General features: G+C 44.9%; 1 protein-coding gene across 1 annotated transcript; it reads left to right on the forward strand.

Annotated features, from left to right (window-relative positions):
• The first annotated feature begins 88 nt into the window (after nucleotides 1-88).
• Nucleotides 89-16,542, forward strand: LOC117421983 (G protein-coupled receptor 137Ba-like). The gene is made up of 7 exons (XM_058990589.1): nucleotides 89-875; nucleotides 5,022-5,071; nucleotides 6,383-6,611; nucleotides 7,221-7,370; nucleotides 9,523-9,648; nucleotides 10,092-10,216; nucleotides 10,407-16,542. Exons 1-7 carry the CDS (start codon nucleotides 483-485, stop codon nucleotides 10,660-10,662), a joined length of 1,329 nt encoding a protein of 442 aa, XP_058846572.1. The 5' UTR covers nucleotides 89-482; the 3' UTR covers nucleotides 10,663-16,542.
• Nucleotides 16,543-17,136: the final 594 nt, after the last annotated feature.

Genomic DNA, 17,136 nt, shown 5'->3' on the forward strand with positions numbered 1-17,136 from the left:
TTTATAGTTTGTAAATCTCTGGAGCCAAAATGGCTCACAAGTGCGCAGTTTCTAAACAGGGTCCCTTTTTTGTGTGGAGGGGCGGTCTCAAGACTACAGTCTCTCTCTCAGCTGATTCCACCCTCCTCTCCGTTGTTTTTTTGCAGAAGGAGCTGCTTTGCAGGGAGGTTGGGGGGGTAACACAGAAGAGGTTATATATATGTATTTTATTTCCCTTTATTAAATGATAATCTTCTTTCTGCGTGTTTAGATTCCCTTCCATATCTCTCTTTTTTTTTGTTCCAGTTTGAAACGTCGTCGTTGTTTTTGTTGCTGCTGTGTTGTTAATCGTTTTGTTGTTTTAAATAATACTGTTAAGTTTTTGTTTGTTTGTTTGTTTTAACTTCCACAAAAACAAAAAAAAGGCTTTAAATTGAAAAAAAGTTAAGGCCTCTTCGTTTTTAAATAATAGCCGTTATTAATTTTTTTTTTTTTAAAGCTGTATGACTATGTTGTTTCTGGACACCCAGGTCAGTGTGAGTGTTTTCACCTCAGTGACTGACAGCACCGATGAACCGCTCCGAGCGGCGGTCCCTCCGTCGGTGGCGCTGGGGTTGACGGTGGTCTACACGACCCTCTACTCGCTGCTGTTTGTGTTTGTTTACTTGCAGCTCTGGTTGATACTGCATTACGGCCACAGGCGCTTCAGTTTCCAGAGCGTGTTTTTGTTTCTTTGCCTGCTCTGGTCCGCGCTCAGGACTACACTTTTCTCCTTTTATTTCAAAAACGTCTCCCAGGCTAACCAGTTGCAGCCCGTCCCTTTCTGGCTGCTCTACTGCTTCCCCGTCTGCTTGCAGTTCTTCACCTTGTGTCTGCTCAACCTTTATTTTGCACAGGTAAGTGGTGTGAAGTCTTCTGTGAATATTACTGTGTGCGTTGTTATCCGAGCCAGTGCTGGAGAGGGAGGAATACATACTGAAAAAAAAAAATAATAATAATAATAGTACATTCTTTACCCCTTTAGTTGATTGGCAAAATACTCAGTAAAATAAAAAAATGCCCCATTAGTTTTTGGAGTACTTGCGCGATAACCAGTGCTTCCATGACTTGGCGTGAAAGGCGCTGTGTGTGTGTGTGTGTGTGTGTGTGTGTGTGTGTGTGTGTTTTATGTACCATGTTTCACCCCAGAAGTTAAGGGTTCATAATGTAATACATTGTAGTGTTGTTTTATTATGATGTGAAAGTCACGATGTCATCTTTGTTTAAAAAAAAAATGTTCTAGTGCCTTTCTCAGCAGTGATAACTGATTTCCACAAGAGGAAAGGATGCCTTCAGTGTCACATGACTGGGACACAATTGACTTGTTTCTCATTTGCCCAGTTGCAACTCATATGATTGACTGGGAGCCGAGAGACGCATTGATTCCACTAGTCACGTGACAGATGTCATTTCTTCCTTCCTGAACTAGACCAGGAAGACTTCCATTGCACAGCAGTGTCATCCATTCCAGGTTTTAGGACAAACTTGATTAGCTACAGCATACAGATAACCAGGTCAGGTGTGTCTTATTAAACTTGTAGTAAAACCAGGAATGGCTCAGACCGCTATGCAGTGGGAGTCTTATTTCCATCCCTGAATAGCCTCACTTTTTGTAATCTTACAGAACAAACTCCACTACAAATAATTAATGACTTGAAGATCACTAGATTGTTTCACAAGTGTGATAAATGGATTCTGTTTGTTCATTTCATGCAGACATTTCTCTGCTAGTAAAGTACTGTATAGACATTTAATGAGTGATCTCAGCAGGTTTTTTATTTTTATTTTTTTTAAGTAAGTTTAATTTCTCCAGGTGCCTTTTTTAAAAATCTGTTTAGCATGATTAACTAATGGTGTTGATGCATTCAGATACTGAGGAGTGCGCACCACATACAGAATAGATGTGTAATGGACAGCTCAAGTGTTGTGTGGATGTGTTGGAGCACCTGAGAGACTGGAATCTCTTGCACAGCCAGCGTGCCCTCTGAAATCCCACGTCTCGTCCTGTCGGGGTGGAACAGGAATAGTTAACCCCTTGGCTTCTGGGGTGAGATTAGGTTTCTCTCCTGGTAGTAAGACAAACGGAATCCACTGGAGCTTGCACAAGAGGTGTTTTTACTTTTTAATTGATTTGTTTACAAATGTACTCTGTTGAACAGGATGCTAATGGGAGGAGAACAGCTGCCTCCAACACCTGAGAAGAAAAGGGTGTCAAACACAGCCGGCCTTCAGCTGACTCTGCTCTGCTCTGTAGCTCCTTTGTGTCTTTTGTCTTCGTGTCCCAAATGCAGCCTTTTGCTTTTGCCACAGGGCAGGACTTGCTGTCCGTAGTGAGAATTTAAAGGTCTTGATGGACGCACGCTGCCTTTTTATTCTCTCCTGGCCCACATTTACTTTTTATTCTCTTGCAAAATATTCCAGAAGACAGAAACGTGCGTGCGTTTAGCGTAGGTAAATGCAGGAAGTATGTCCGGATGCAAATTAAGTACTGTAAGCCCATGCGCTCTTGCACAAAATATCCTGGCGTGCTTGGTGCATTGTTCCTTTGTGTTCTGATCGGGTATGATAATGGATTCTGATACGCATAGAGAGAGGCTGGGGTGTAATCAGACCCTCGACATCATTAGGATTTTTTTCCCTTTACCCTTCTTATCACTTGAGGGAACGTTTATATATATATATATATATATATATATATATATATATATGTTGGGTGGTGAGGTGAGGTGAGGCTGGGGGTGGGGCCGCTGTGAGACACGGAGCAAATTCACGGCACGGTCACCATTATCACTGATTCAGATCTGAAATGACAGTAATTCTGTTCCTCAGTAAAAACTAGACAGAATCATTTGAGGAACCTGACAGGCACAAGCATAGTAATTATACCTTTTATTCTTGCAGTCATCGTTTTTGCCTTCTCCAGTAGTTCTTAGTTATGCTGAGGCTTTTTATTTTTATTACTAATCTCTACCACAGTAAGTAATTTATATCTTTGGTAACATTAAAAAGTAACATTAAAAAGACAGGGATGGAATTAACTCGTGTTGCACAGCAGTTTCACCCATTCCAGGTTTTACTATGAGCTTGCTTAGCCACGGTTTATAGGTAACAAGCTTATATGTGTCTTATTAAACTCCTAGTAAAACCAGGAATGGATCAAACTGCTCTGCAATAGGAATCTTATTGCCATGCCTGAAAGAGGACCAACGCAACATCTCTAGTGTTCCTTCTGGGATTGAAGAAGGGCAGGAGAGGGACGAAACACTGGGCTGGGAGATACTGTATACTGTAAGGGAGGCATTTACTCCACTCAAAGCTGTATGGACATTTTTTGTTCATTACAATAATTGTAACAACTTTGCAGATGCCAAATGATTCCCAGGTCAGGTGTGATCTAATTCATTTTAAACGCTGTGACAATAGCGGCTTCTAATATATAATTGCTATTTTAGAAAGAGATAGAGAGAACCCCAACTTGTTGTTTTTTACAAAGTAACACATCTTGAGGTGTGGGGCGGGGGGGGGGGGGGGTGTACTGTGGTAAGTATCTCTAAATAAAAGAATGAAATCTAATGCCACTGTCATCACTCTGCTGTCCCAGATCCATCAATCAATCAACCCTGAGACAGCAGCCGTGGTTAAATCCATGTTAAACCGCTCTCCTCTCACCATGGACTCTATTAATCCCAGTAGAGGCAGAGCATTCTGTCTAACTGAGACATGTGCACGAACTGTACTGCAGACTCTTCCTACTCTTCCTCATACTATCCACTGCCACGACAAAGGGTTCTCCGAGGGATCCGCTTTCAGGTCACAGCAAAACGCTGAAGACGCTTAAAATAAGTAAATAAGGGAAGTGAAACCGAGCTGCAGCCACTCACTACAGCGAAATCTCTGTTGACACAAGTCTCGACCGCAGCAGAGAGAGACGCAAAAAGAGAACTTGAGACTGGCTTAGGGTTAAGTGGTTGATGGTGCACTTGCTCAAACAGCTGATCATGTGTTCAAGACATCTTGCAGTCAGTGTTAAAAATAAAATGCCTGTTTTTCTGTGTTGATTTATGCTCCTTATTATTAAGGGGGGGGGGGGGTCCTGCAGCAAGGCTAATGTGGGTCTCATGAGTTTAAATGTAATCCCTCCAAAGTAGGAATGCCACTGGAGTGGACCAAAAAAAAAAAAAAAAAAAAAGTAAAACTCTGCTTGTTAACCTGGTCAGAGATTGAGTGGAGAAGTGGTTTTGAAAGTGGTTTTGCTGCAGGGTGCTGGCGGTGGTGGTGGAGGGTCAATCAGAAAGGCTTGTTCCTGTACTGGACAGGCGTGTTGGTTGTGGTTTGCTTGTGGCACTGTTCCACAGGGGTAGCATTCTGCAGCACACCCAGAGGACAGACTGATTGTGTGTTTAGCATGTCTGTGTGAAGCGGCTTCTTGTTCTGTTTTTAGTGCAAAGGCGTTCCTCTGAGTTGAGAGCCTGCTTCCCTTCGCCGGCAGTGACTCCAGACGACAGACCCTGCAAAGGCTTTGCATTCAGGGTTGTTAGTTTTACCTGGTTTTAGATGTCTGTAGCATATTGGACACATCGCTGGATGTGGGACTGGATAATATCTAACTTGCTTTAATAAGAAATCCGATAGACCTGCACAGACCTAGTCCTGCCTTATTTATTCAGACCCTTTGGTCTAACAACAGAATGATTGATTTCCAACCTTGCATGCTCCGACCACTCAGTCAAGCACAGATCAGTGCAGCTGATCTGAAATATCAGCTTCGAAAAAGCCCTGAATACAAGTAGTTTGATATTATTTGATTTCTGTTATTGCGTTCTTCTGCGATACTCTGCTTTGTTACAGAGGAGACTTCCTGACGTGTTGTTTTTTTTCAGATTACCTGTATTGTACAGTAGTTAGATGCAGAGATGGATGTTGCCGTCTCACTGCCCCGGGGCACCTCGTCTACCCCTCCTAACAAGCTCTCTCTCTCTCTCTCTCTCTCTCTCATTTTTCAGGTCATGTTTAAGGCCAAAGCTAAATATTCTCCAGAGCTCAACAAATACAAGTAAGAAAGAATTATTATTATTATTATTCTGTGCTCATGTGAGAATGAGGTCCAACCTGTTTATATTGCAGCAGCTGGCGTGTGTATTTTTTAATTATTATTTTTTTTAAATCGGGTCTATTCTCCTGTGTAAGTAGTTACAGGCTTTTCAGACACATGGACGGCACTCGCAACAGCTGGCCCCATTCATCCGACAGGCTTGTGACTGAGAAATCCAGTAAACAGCTAGCATGTGATACTGGGGGGAGGTGATACTCTCTCTCTCTCTCTCTGCCCTGATTGCAAATTCAAATTAATTGAGTCGAGCAGCTCATCTAAATCTGATTTCCAGCGTGCTCTGCTGGCTAGACTGTGGCTTGAACGAAAGCTGCATTTAAAAGTGGACAAGCAGGTTTTACATTGTAATACAACATGAAGGATTCAAATAATTCCATTGAATAAATAACTCTTTCCTGCAATGTTCTGTGTTGGATGCTTTGATGCTAGTATGCTTGTGTAATGTTTTATATAGGGGAGTGGGGGGGACTGTCTGTTTCACAATTTGATAAGTTGCAACGCAGTGCATAGAAAGAGTAAGGGACAAAGCATGTGTGTTTTATGCTGGAAAGGACAATTGGTTAGCAATTCATGTTTTGAAACTAATTGCATACCGTTATGTGGTAGGGTGTTTGGTATCAGAGTATTTACCATGGGCCTCCAAACAGCTCCTATCCCCCTTAACAACAACAAAAAACAAACCTGGTCCATTGGGTTGACTGACTGACTGACTGTACCCAGTCCAGTTTTAGTTATCACACTGCTTCTTCCAGGACATATGCACTTCTCCATCAGCAGGGAGTAGTCCAGTTTGCATGTTTGCTATCATTGTGTTTATAAATATATATCTATCTATAGAGCATCACAAACCCGGACTGGGCTAATTTACCATTCCGAGAGAGACCACTGAAGAAACAGCTGCTGGGGTTAGCGTGGATTGCTGATCACCACAGAGGCTGAAAAGCAGCAATCCTCACAAACCCAAGCAGCTGTTTCTTCACTCGTTTCACTTGGAGTGGCGAGTTAGCCCGATCAACACCATTGACCCTCGTCTGATTGTCAGCCCCTACTTTCCATGGAAAGCTCGATCCGACTAGTCTGTTGGCAGCCTGGTCAGACTGTGTGGTCTGGGAGCCCTGTCTAATTCAGAGTCATTGTGGTTGAATAACTGAATAGTTGGTTGGTGCAGCACTAGCCATTGGCAGCCTGGTCAGACTGTGTGGTCTGGGAGCCCTGTCTGATCCGGAGTCGTTGTTGTGGTTGTGTGTTCCTCAGGGTGCCGCTGCGGCTGGCCTTCCTGTTCATGAGCCTCTTCTTCCTGGTGGTGAACGTGACGTGTGCCATGCTGCTGCAGGGCAGCGTGCCGGAAGCGGAGCTCAAGCACGCCGTCCTGGCGAGGGTGCTCATCAATGACAGCCTCTTCGTCCTCTGCGCCGTCTCGCTCGCCGTCTGCATCTTCAGGATCGCCAAGATGTCCTCTGCCAACGTCTACCTCGAGTCAAAAGTAAGAGCCCATGTAACAGGAGCTTGTTTGTAGTGCAGTTCGCTTAGGTTTTTCTTTTTTTGGGGGTTTCCTGAACTTCAGGGAAGCTTGTAGTTAACCACCCACTGCTGCAGACGGTGTCAGGCAGGTTTCAGTGTGGAACAGATCTAGCTCTGTTTTTGGTGATGGGAATATAAAACTGTCCATTTTTAAAGCTAGTAACAAACAAATTGAATAAATTTGAGTCCTGGAACTTGGTAAGTAAAATGAGCTGCCTAGTGCTAGCATTAAATAATTTTGGGCTAGATAGTAGCTACATTTTAATTTTATTTATTTTTCATGATAAATGCATATGTTATATTGTGATTTACTATGATAAAAACAAATATTAATTAAAAAAAAAAAAAAAAACTTGCACTTTAAATTTTGGAGGGTGCAAAGATGCACAGGTCCCCAAGTGCACCTAGAAATGAGCACAACAGCGAGTGATGGGAGAGGTTGCTGGTTTGAATCTCGTGTGCTGAATTGGCATGTTATACTGTGAGGGTCCCCTTAAGTCTGTAGTAGGTTGCAAAGAGACCATCTCCGTGCTGATCCAGTGTCTCTTGCTCTGTCTCTTCGTGTTTGCAGGGCACATCTGTGTGTCAAGCCACAGCAATAGGGGTGGCAGTGATCCTGCTCTACACCTCCAGAGCCAGCTATAACCTGGTGGTGGTGGCTCTGTCTCCCGAGGACCGGCCCAGCTCCTTCAACTATGGCTGGTACAACGTCTCCGATCAGGTGGGTCCCGGGGGTGGGGGGGGGGGGGGGGGGGGGGGGGGGGTGTAGGGGAGCCACCAAAAGAGTGTGCAAGACCATGGAAACTCCGGCTGCATGTACTGTAGCGCACATGTTTGTGTAAACGGGCTGGGCCCTTATGTTACTAATTTATTTCAGTCAATCCTTTTGATTTAACTTTGATAGAGGACTGACTGCAGCTGCTTAGTGGGAAACACGCTTCTGTATCTAAAGGCTGCACCATTTCCTCCGAGTTCATGTTGTTTACTCGCTTACATGCTCATGCTGCAGAACCCTGTCTGTCTAAACAAACCCTGCTGACCTAGATAAACCGCCATGATTTTTCTTAACTGTCAGTTAATAATTGACCTCTTCCATTGTGTTTCCGATAGGGTTGGTAACACCCTTTGTCTGTGTCTGCGTGTTTTAAGATAACCGCGCCTTTGTGGAGTGGTTCAGGGCACAGTTCTGTGAACTTTGGGCCTTTTTGTCAGGAGGGGATGTTACCATGGTTTAATCTCTTCATGCATTCCTTTCTTTCTTTGTCTTTTTTTTGTTTTTAAGTTTAAGATGAATAAATGGAGCATATTGTTCTTGTACCATTTTCACTCCACCTCCTCGCTTACTCGTCATACCAGTCCTACAGTACCTGTTGCTATCACCCTCATTCATTAAAATGAAGAGCAAAAGGCCCATGTAGTCTCCTCGTTGGTAGTAACTATTTGTAAGAGTACTGAAGTTGTGGGTAGGGCTGCTCAGGTTGGAAGAGGAAGCTGGTTTTATTCCGCGGCTGTGCAGTGATGGGATTGCATGCGGTTCTGTGTTGATAACGCTGTGCAGTGATGGGATTGCATGCGGTTCTGTGTTGATAACGCTGTGCAGTGATGGGAGTGCATGCGGTTCTGTGTTGATAACGCTGTGCGGTGATGGGATTGCATGCGGTTCTGTGTTGATAACGCTGTGCAGTGATGGGATTGCATGCGGTTCTGTGTTGATAACGCTGTGCGGTGATGGGATTGCATGCGGTTCTGTGTTGATAACGCTGTGCGGTGATGGGATTGCATGCGGTTCTGTGTTGATAACGCTGTGCGGTGATGGGATTGCATGCGGTTCTGTGTTGATAACGCTGTGCGGTGATGGGATTGCATGCGGTTCTGTGTTGATAACGCTGTGCGGTGATGGGATTGCATGCGGTTCTGTGTTGATAACGCTGTGCGGTGATGGGATTGCAGGCGGTTCTGTGTTGATAACGCTGTGCGGTGATGGGATTGCAGGCGGTTCTGTGTTGATAACGCTGTGCGGTGATGGGATTGCAGGCGGTTCTGTGTTGATAACGCTGTGCGGTGATGGGATTGCAGGCGGTTCTGTGTTGATAACGCTGTGCGGTGATGGGATTGCATGCGGTTCTGTGTTGATAACGCTGTGCGGTGATGGGATTGCATGCGGTTCTGTGTTGATAACGCTGTGCGGTGATGGGATTGCATGCGGTTCTGTGTTGATAACGCTGTGCGGTGATGGGATTGCATGCGGTTCTGTGTTGATAACGCTGTGCGGTGATGGGATTGCATGCGGTTCTGTGTTGATAACGCTGTGCGGTGATGGGATTGCATGCGGTTCTGTGTTGATAACGCTGTGCGGTGATGGGATTGCATGCGGTTCTGTGTTGATAACGCTGTGCGGTGATGGGATTGCATGCGGTTCTGTGTTGATAACGCTGTGCGGTGATGGGATTGCATGCGGTTCTGTGTTGATAACGCTGTGCGGTGATGGGATTGCATGCGGTTCTGTGTTGATAACGCTGTGCGGTGATGGGATTGCATGCGGTTCTGTGTTGATAACGCTGTGCGGTGATGGGATTGCATGCGGTTCTGTGTTGATAACGCTGTGCGGTGATGGGATTGCATGCGGTTCTGTGTTGATAACGCTGTGCGGTGATGGGATTGCATGCGGTTCTGTGTTGATAACGCTGTGCAGTGATGGGATTGCATGCGGTTCTGTGTTGATAACGCTGTGCAGTGATGGGATTGCATGCGGTTCTGTGTTGATAACGCTGTGCAGTGATGGGATTGCATGCGGTTCTGTGTTGATAACGCTGTGCAGTGATGGGATTGCATGCGGTTCTGTGTTGATAACGCTGCTGCTGTTGCCTGTGCAGGCGGATGTGGAGAAGATCAGCGGGGAGGCCTATGTGGTGTTCGGGATCATCCTCTTCTTCTGGGAGCTCCTCCCTACCAGCCTGGTGGTGGTCTTCTTCAGAGTGCAGCGGCCCAATCAGAACCTGGTAAGATGCACTCTACAGGTCTGTCCAGCCAACTGACTGCGACAGGGCGAGACTACTCGCATCAGGGTGGGGTCAATTCCTGAAAAACAGGACTTGACCCAACCCTGATTGACATCATCATCTTCTCAATAGCAATAGACAGTGGCAACATCAGACACTGTGTTACATTTTGGAGGGTGCAAAGATGCACAGGTCCCCAGAGCGCACCTTGTAATAAGCACTACATTGAGTCGCTGGTTTGAATATTGGTTCTCTGGGACCCAGCAGGGTGCTCTGAGTTGGCCTTTGCGCTCCACAGGGTTGCCAGTTGAGCCTTTAAATCTGTAGTACAGTACGTTGCAAAGAGACACTCTTGGGTGCAAATCGAGTGTTTGCATTGATTAGCTGTGATGTGTGTTTCTGGGTTCTATGCTGAAGCCTTGTTGTTGCTGCTGTTGTTGCAGACGTCAGGAGGAATGATAAACAGCCACAGTTTCAGCTCCAGAGCGTATTTCTTTGATAACCCACGCCGCTACGACAGCGATGACGACTTGTCTCGGAGCATGGGGTCCCGGGGAGAGAGGAACAGGTGAGAGCTTTTCATGGAATGACAAATATAAAGGATTATTTTTAAAAAATATGTATTTGTAATATTGGGTAGTTTTCTGTTTTAAGTCTACGTATTAAAAACTGTACCGCAAGAAAGCGTTCTGCGTGTTCAGTTTCCTGGTGGTTTTTGTGATTGTTTTTCTCTCTGTGTTTTCGCTGTGTTTGCTCAGTATCCTGTCCTCCACGCCGCAGTCGGGATCCGGCTGGTATGGAACGATCCGGAGGAACGGCAGCTTCACCGTGGTGCCACACCTGCTGAACGGGCCACCCGCTGCCACGGCCCCACTTCTACTGGCCTATGGCAACGTGCAGAACAGCCACCACCACCACCATCACAACTACTACTCGACTCCGCAGAACCACTGCACCGCTCCACAGAACCACTGCTCCACTCCGCAGAACCACTGCTCCACTCCGCAGAACTAGCAGCCACAGCCTGCAGAGCCACACTCCACCCTGCACAGCTCTGCAAACTAGACCAGCTCCCCGCTCTGCAGAACGTGTCGCTCCCAGCCGCTCTGGTCCAGGGGTAGTCGATTCATTAATGTGAAGGTGCAAAATTCATGGTTACAGCAAGGTCAGGGTCTGGAGCAATATTTCCGCATGGACTGCTATAACCATATACACACACACACACACACACACACACACACACACACACAGTTATATTACACATGTTGCAGGTTTCAGAGTTCATCACTAGGTTTAAAGGATCATTTTTTTTGTTTATTAGGAATCTTTTGATTTTATCTTTTATAATAGTCTGCCTTCCTTGCTGCTGTCTTGTTACTGTATGAGTCCATTCAGAACATACGAACGGTCCGTCTGTTCACTACCCCTGCTCTAGTCCACTCAGCAAAGACTTGTGATGCCTAGACAACCGACTACACTCCTCAGAAAGTAGATATTGCTAAGCTACCTACTCCACTCTGCAAAACAGAAACTACACAATTCTGCTAAACCATTCTTCTTCTCCTCCACTTTGCAAAACTGTCTGCTCAACCCCATAGAGCTGAACTGGTACTACTGCATTCCACAGAGCCATCCCTGGGGCATGGGGGTGGAAGAGAGCAGGCTTCCTGTAGAGTTTTGGAAAGTTAGCTGTGCCTGGAACTGTTTACAAGAGAAGAGTTTGTGCGCTGACTCGACCTCCTTCTATCCAGGGAGTCGTGTGGAGATAAGAAATGAACATTCCAGTCCGAGGCACCTTAATTATATCATTGCTGAAGAGGTGTTTTGTTTTTAAACTGAAAAGAAAAGGTCTTTTTTTTTTCTTGTTTCGTACGGTACGTGATCGCAGGTGTGGAGGTTTGTAGCTTTCCCTGCGGTCTGTCTGTCTGCAGTGGCTGACCCCAGAGCTTCCTGTGCACCTTTACTGAAACACTTACAAGGCGGGGTGTGAATTTGCACTTGAATCCTGCACATTATCAGTCTGGTCAGACACATCCAAACCGCCCCGTCCTTCTTCTCATGACTTCCCTGTGGGGCTCTTCTACATGTTGTGTACAGTACCTATAAAAACATGCCAATGTTGTCCTTGTGACTTGAGAAATGCACAGCCCGAGTTTGAGCCAGGCCTGATTCTGGCATGGGAAAGCCTGCATTTACTGTGCAGGGAATCACAAGGTGTTTCCAGCTGGATGTCCATGCAGAGAAACGTTCCTGCAGAACAGAGAAAGGATGCAAGTCTCTTCAAGCTGATAGCAGCCCCCGTCTCGAGGGAGCCGACAGCATCCTGACTCATTCAGGGCTGCACAAAAGAGGCTTGATTTGGAAGGGCGGGCAAAAGATGTGTAATAAAATTGAATTTTGTAGCAGTGCAGCAGAATTTAATTTGAGTGAGTCCCAAATGAAACGGCCCACTCAAACAGCTATTTAAATTAACCGATAGGGTTTGGTTGTCAGGAATGCTAGAAAGACTTTTTTTTCTTTTGCGTTGTTTTTTATCAGCTAGAAGAATGTGGCCTACGCAATTCGAGTAGAGACCCTTATTTGACTCCCCACCTTATCGAGGAAAAAGGGGAAGGCTGGAGCAGATCAGAGAGGCAGGACCCTCCACGCCTGCCAGTTTAAAAGCCTTGTATGTGCCCATGTTCCACCCATGTTCCCTCGTGCTCCAGTTTACAGTGTTGCTCCCGTCACTTCAGAGCATCTCAAAATGTGCCATTAGAACAGAACCTTTGTTATTGTAAACCAGTGCACTGTAGGATAAAACAGTCATGAACAGGCTAAATATCATACTGAATACAACCCTGGCAGGTGGTTTGTCTCATTACCAGTTAAAATTTGTCTTCTTACCATTTATAAATAATTGGCAGCCTTTTTATTTAGGCTTTGTATCACAGGGCAGCTTTCAAAGCAACTTATTGTAAGTGATATTTTCAAGAAGTGTTCTCTGTGTTCAAAGCTCAAGATTGATTTCAGCAGCTTGGTGAACAGGGATTGAAAGTGTTGCAAGCAGCTAGTTGGGCTCCATATTTACCAAACGTCAAGGTCCTTTTTGTTTTTGGAGATCTAGACGTCTAGATTTTATTTTATGTGACCAGGAAAGCGGGGCAAGTGCAGTGTGTAAAGAATGAACCAATCAGCATGCGGGCCCAGGTCCCAACCTGATACTGGGAGGGCCAATCAGCTGGGGATTGAGAGTCTGGTCAAGGGTCAGGGTTCTGAGGTTGTAGCTGATTCTTGCCATGAGTTACTGAACAGTGTTTAATACAAGACAAGCTAGTCACTAAAGAAAGAATCGGGTTTTGAGTTTGGGGTTTTCTGTTTGTTCTCTGAGACACTGCAGTCTTTCTTTCTGTTTTACCCCCAAAGGAATGTCCTTGCATAAAACCCGTAACCATTGTTTTTTTTTTTTTTTTTTTTTTTTCCTTTTCATTTTTTTTTTACATTGAACAGCATTCCACTGTGTAAGCATTAAGAGAAATGACAGATTGAGCGTGCGTGTGTGTGATGACCGTGGGTTTCGGCTGATGTTCTACTATGTGCCTGTTTGGTGTTTATTGTTGTTATTATTCTGTTGAATGTTAAACCTGTCTAGATTGAAATTGGAGTAGATTCTGTCTTTGGGCTTGAGGTCTGGTATTTGTTATTGAGCTCTGGTGTCTGGGGTTCAGCTCTGGTGTCTGGGGTTCAGCTCTGGTGTCTGGGCTTGAGCTCTGGTGTCTGGGGTTCAGCTCTTGTGTCTGGGCTTGAGTAACATGGGGGTGGGTGGGGTTTTGAGGACACAATAAGAATGTTTTCATTTCTGTAAAGTGCGAAAGTAACTGTACTAACAAACATATCAACATGCAATGCACAGTGAAAATATATACAGCCTGAGAGGGCTGCGAAGGGTGTGGTTCTGTCCCCTAAATACTGTGTTTTTCTGCGCTGCCATATTGGCAAACCTGTATTACAGGGACGTATAAAGAGATTCTGGTGGGCACCTTACGCCAGGGCTGGCCAAAGTTGACCTGTACTGAATTGTTTCATTGAGCTAATTAAACCTGCATCCAGACCCTGAAGTCGTTCATTATCCCATTTTACCTGTTAAACCTGGAGTGGAACGGCCCTCCAGGACTGTGATTGGACACATGCTATCTGAATATATTCTCTGTTGGCGGCTCAGTTATGTCTCGTGAGGCTTATGAAATAATGGGGACAATCGGCAACACAAATCACATGCTTCTGTCGGAGAGTAATGCAGCCTCAGTCCAAACACCTTGGGGTCTGAGCTGCTGTGCAGGATCCTCCGCCTCCTCTCGTGATTAGGCTGGGGACCCTGACTTGTAGCACAGCATTACTACGTTCCTTACCTGAGACCCTGGATCAATAGAAAATGCTTAAAAGAAACAGTCTAGAGTCCCGGTCAGCTCTCAAGTAACCGTGCACATGAATGGGAGCTGTGGTTCAGACCCAACTCCCAGTCTTAGCACCTTCAGTAAGCACTTTGCCTTTAATAGCGGTCTGTCCTCGCACCTCTGCAAGCACTGTGTACGTTACTGTCTGTGTCATGCATGAACTCTGTGACAGCAGCGTGAAACTCACTGACATGGTAAACAATTCAGCATGGTACTCCCCGTGTCGCACTAACTGATACAGATCTGAATTGATACAATCCGTGCAAACTCTTTATGAGTTAGCTGGGTATGACTGGTGCTCAGATTAATGCTGGTTCTGAATCAAACCTGAGAATGACCTGGCGTAGATAAAGCTGTGTTTGCACAAACCTCTTCAGGGCTTTAAAAATTTAACAAATAAATAATTAAATGCGGGGGTTGGCGGTGGTGTCTTTCACTCCACTTAGGTAATCGCTGTGTATTTCGTGAATGTATTTTAAGCCAATGTTATAGAATCGGTTGGAATGCATTGTTGGCTGGGTTGCCAGTGAAGTAGTTTGAGGATAAGAACTTCCTAACATTAACTCTTATCGACCCCTCTTTGGAATGGAAATGCCCTGGCTAATTCGGAGAGGAGGGTGTCCTGGTTGCAAGCTGGGCTGCGCTCTCACAGGTTCCACTGATCCGTTTTGAGACTAAGGCAACCTTGGTTTTTTTTTTTTTTTAAGAAAATGTGACTTGAGGAAGAAAAAAAAAGAAAATGAAGTGTTGGAGAGTGAGAGGAGCCGGGCTGGCTGCGGGAGCGGCTGGGTTCCTGTTCAGACTCGGGAGTCAGTGTGTAGGGTTATTTATTTATTCATTTATATATGTATGTATTATTCTTCAGTGTCTCACAGGCTGGTCCGCTCCACGCGTGCAGGGTTTGAGGGTGCTGGATCTCGTGGTTCGTGATTCTCCCATTTTCATTTGAATGCACTTTTACTGTGATTTAAAGAATGTACCTTCGTTTTGATATTTAAAATGGGAACAAAACTGAAAAGCAGAGGGGAAGAAAAAAGCATTCCTCTTACACAGAATGTTCCAAATTGAGGGATGTTTAACAATTAAATCGAATAGAAATGGTACGTGCCTAGGTTTGGGGGATCCTCAGCTGCACGCTCTGCTTTCAGTAGGTTTTGTTCGTTGTGGTGCCAAACTTAGGACAGCAGGAAGAAAAAGATCTGCCGTCCTGATGCTTTGAACGGAGCAGAGGATGTGCTGAATTAGATCTGGAATTGGGGTGGGTGTCTGGATGCCGTGCCTGAGGGGCTGTAGCACCTCATCCAGGTTTCAGGTACTAGAAAGCAGTGCGGCTTTAAAACTGGACAGCTTATGCCTCTGTGGCTGGGTTTGGGCACCCCTGTTCAAAGAGGCTGGTGTGTTTATGATGTAATAGAAAACTAGTCAACACATTGTTTTTCTTCTGAATTTTCAGAGACTGACCATTTTATTTTGCTTTTGTCCCATTTCCAGATTGGGGAATAATTTATAAATTAGGTGCAATATTTCAGTGTTTGTTAATTAAATTGAGTACAAGTTGGCCCTTAAACAGCTATATATATATATATATATATATATATATATATATATATATATATAATCTCTTGTTTGGAAAGGGGCTGCGTTTCCACTGCCCAGATCCTGCTCTCCGTGAGCAGTGACTGCTGGTCCCCTCCTTGGCAGGAATCCGTCTCATGTCGGTCTTGTGTGGAGAAGGGTTAATAAAGCATTCTCAGTGCAGGTCGTGTGAGTGCACACGACGTAGCGTTTCTCCAGAACAGTAACAAGGTGTCCCATTCCTGACCTGAACTTTAATATTGCCCCCCACATCTAATGAAATAACGATCCCCGCTTACTCTGTTTTAATCGAGGGCTCTGTGAGAACGCGTCCGATCTGGGCAGTGGAAACTTGGGTTTCTCATTTCTTTTTACAGTGCAATAATTTGTCTAACCAATTCACATGACAGCTACTGAGCTGCCATAGGGACCAAATATTGAATTCCACTTATTTGCCTAACTGTTGGAACTGTGATAATCTGAGTGCGAGAGAGGTCGAGGTTTTATTCAAGTCAAAATACATCCAAAACAATCCCTTAGTTGAGAGGCCACTATCATACTATCAGGCAGTGCTGCCCTGTGTGGGTGTGAGGGGGGTTCCTTGTGCTTCCCATGTAACACAATGTCATAAAGGTGATCAAACATGGACAGTATATTCCCAAACAATCCATATGCTATGTATTTAAAATGTTACGTTTTAGATCGATTAGTTTCTGTGAAGTTAACTGGTGTATATCATCTTCTCTGACATTGTTTGATTGATTGTTTTTTTTTTGTACCATTTGTGTCCTGAGGAATGTAACAGATTTATCTAGATTTCATAGTTCACTAATCTGTGTGCAAGCACTACCATGTTTCAATAAAGTCTTATTGCACTGTTTTAAAAGGGACTGTTAATTCTTTTAATTCAGGAAACCGGTGCTCAGGCAGAGTATTACAAATCACTTCCCTTTTGAATTCTGCATTGTGTCCATTGTCCTGACTTCTTACCGGATTCACGTCAGTTTGCAAATGTGCATCTTTTATTTTATTTTTATTTTTTTTCTTGGCAGACAACTGGCACAGTAACAATCCATGCATGCATCCTTCAATTTAAACATCAGTGTTTTGTTACTGGTTTTGTAACATTATCAGTTTAATTTTCCTTTCACACACACACACAGCCATGCCAATAGTTTCTGCTCTTCAACACTTCACAGGGGCTGCAGGATTGCTTTTACAATTCCTACAAGAAGATTCCAAGCCCTTCAAAATGATTCCGTTCAGAGCAGGCCCCGGAGAGGCTTGTACTGTCTCTCTAGCACAGCGCAGTAATGTAAAGCAGCCCCCTGTCTGTCCTGCCTATGAAGCCTGGCCCGCTCCCCCAGCAGACAGACAGCATGTTGGTTTCTACCCTGGGGGCTGCAGTTCAATCCACAGGCACAAACTACCTCGACTGTACATCGTGTTACAGGTATGCGTCCCACCACTTCTTTCACAG

This window comes from Acipenser ruthenus, chromosome 18 (genome assembly GCF_902713425.1).
Source record: "Acipenser ruthenus chromosome 18, fAciRut3.2 maternal haplotype, whole genome shotgun sequence".
NCBI lineage: Eukaryota > Metazoa > Chordata > Actinopteri > Acipenseriformes > Acipenseridae > Acipenser > Acipenser ruthenus.

Excerpts from the sequence above, each read along its gene's own strand:
- LOC117421983 (XM_058990589.1), top strand. The coding sequence starts at position 483 with ATGACTATGTTGTTTCTGGACACCCAGGTCAGTGTGAGTGTTTTCACC. Across the intron at positions 876-5,021 it reads TCAACCTTTATTTTGCACAG|GTCATGTTTAAGGCCAAAGC; the intron begins GTAAGTGGTGTG and ends CTCATTTTTCAG. Across the intron at positions 9,649-10,091 it reads AGCGGCCCAATCAGAACCTG|ACGTCAGGAGGAATGATAAA; the intron begins GTAAGATGCACT and ends CTGTTGTTGCAG.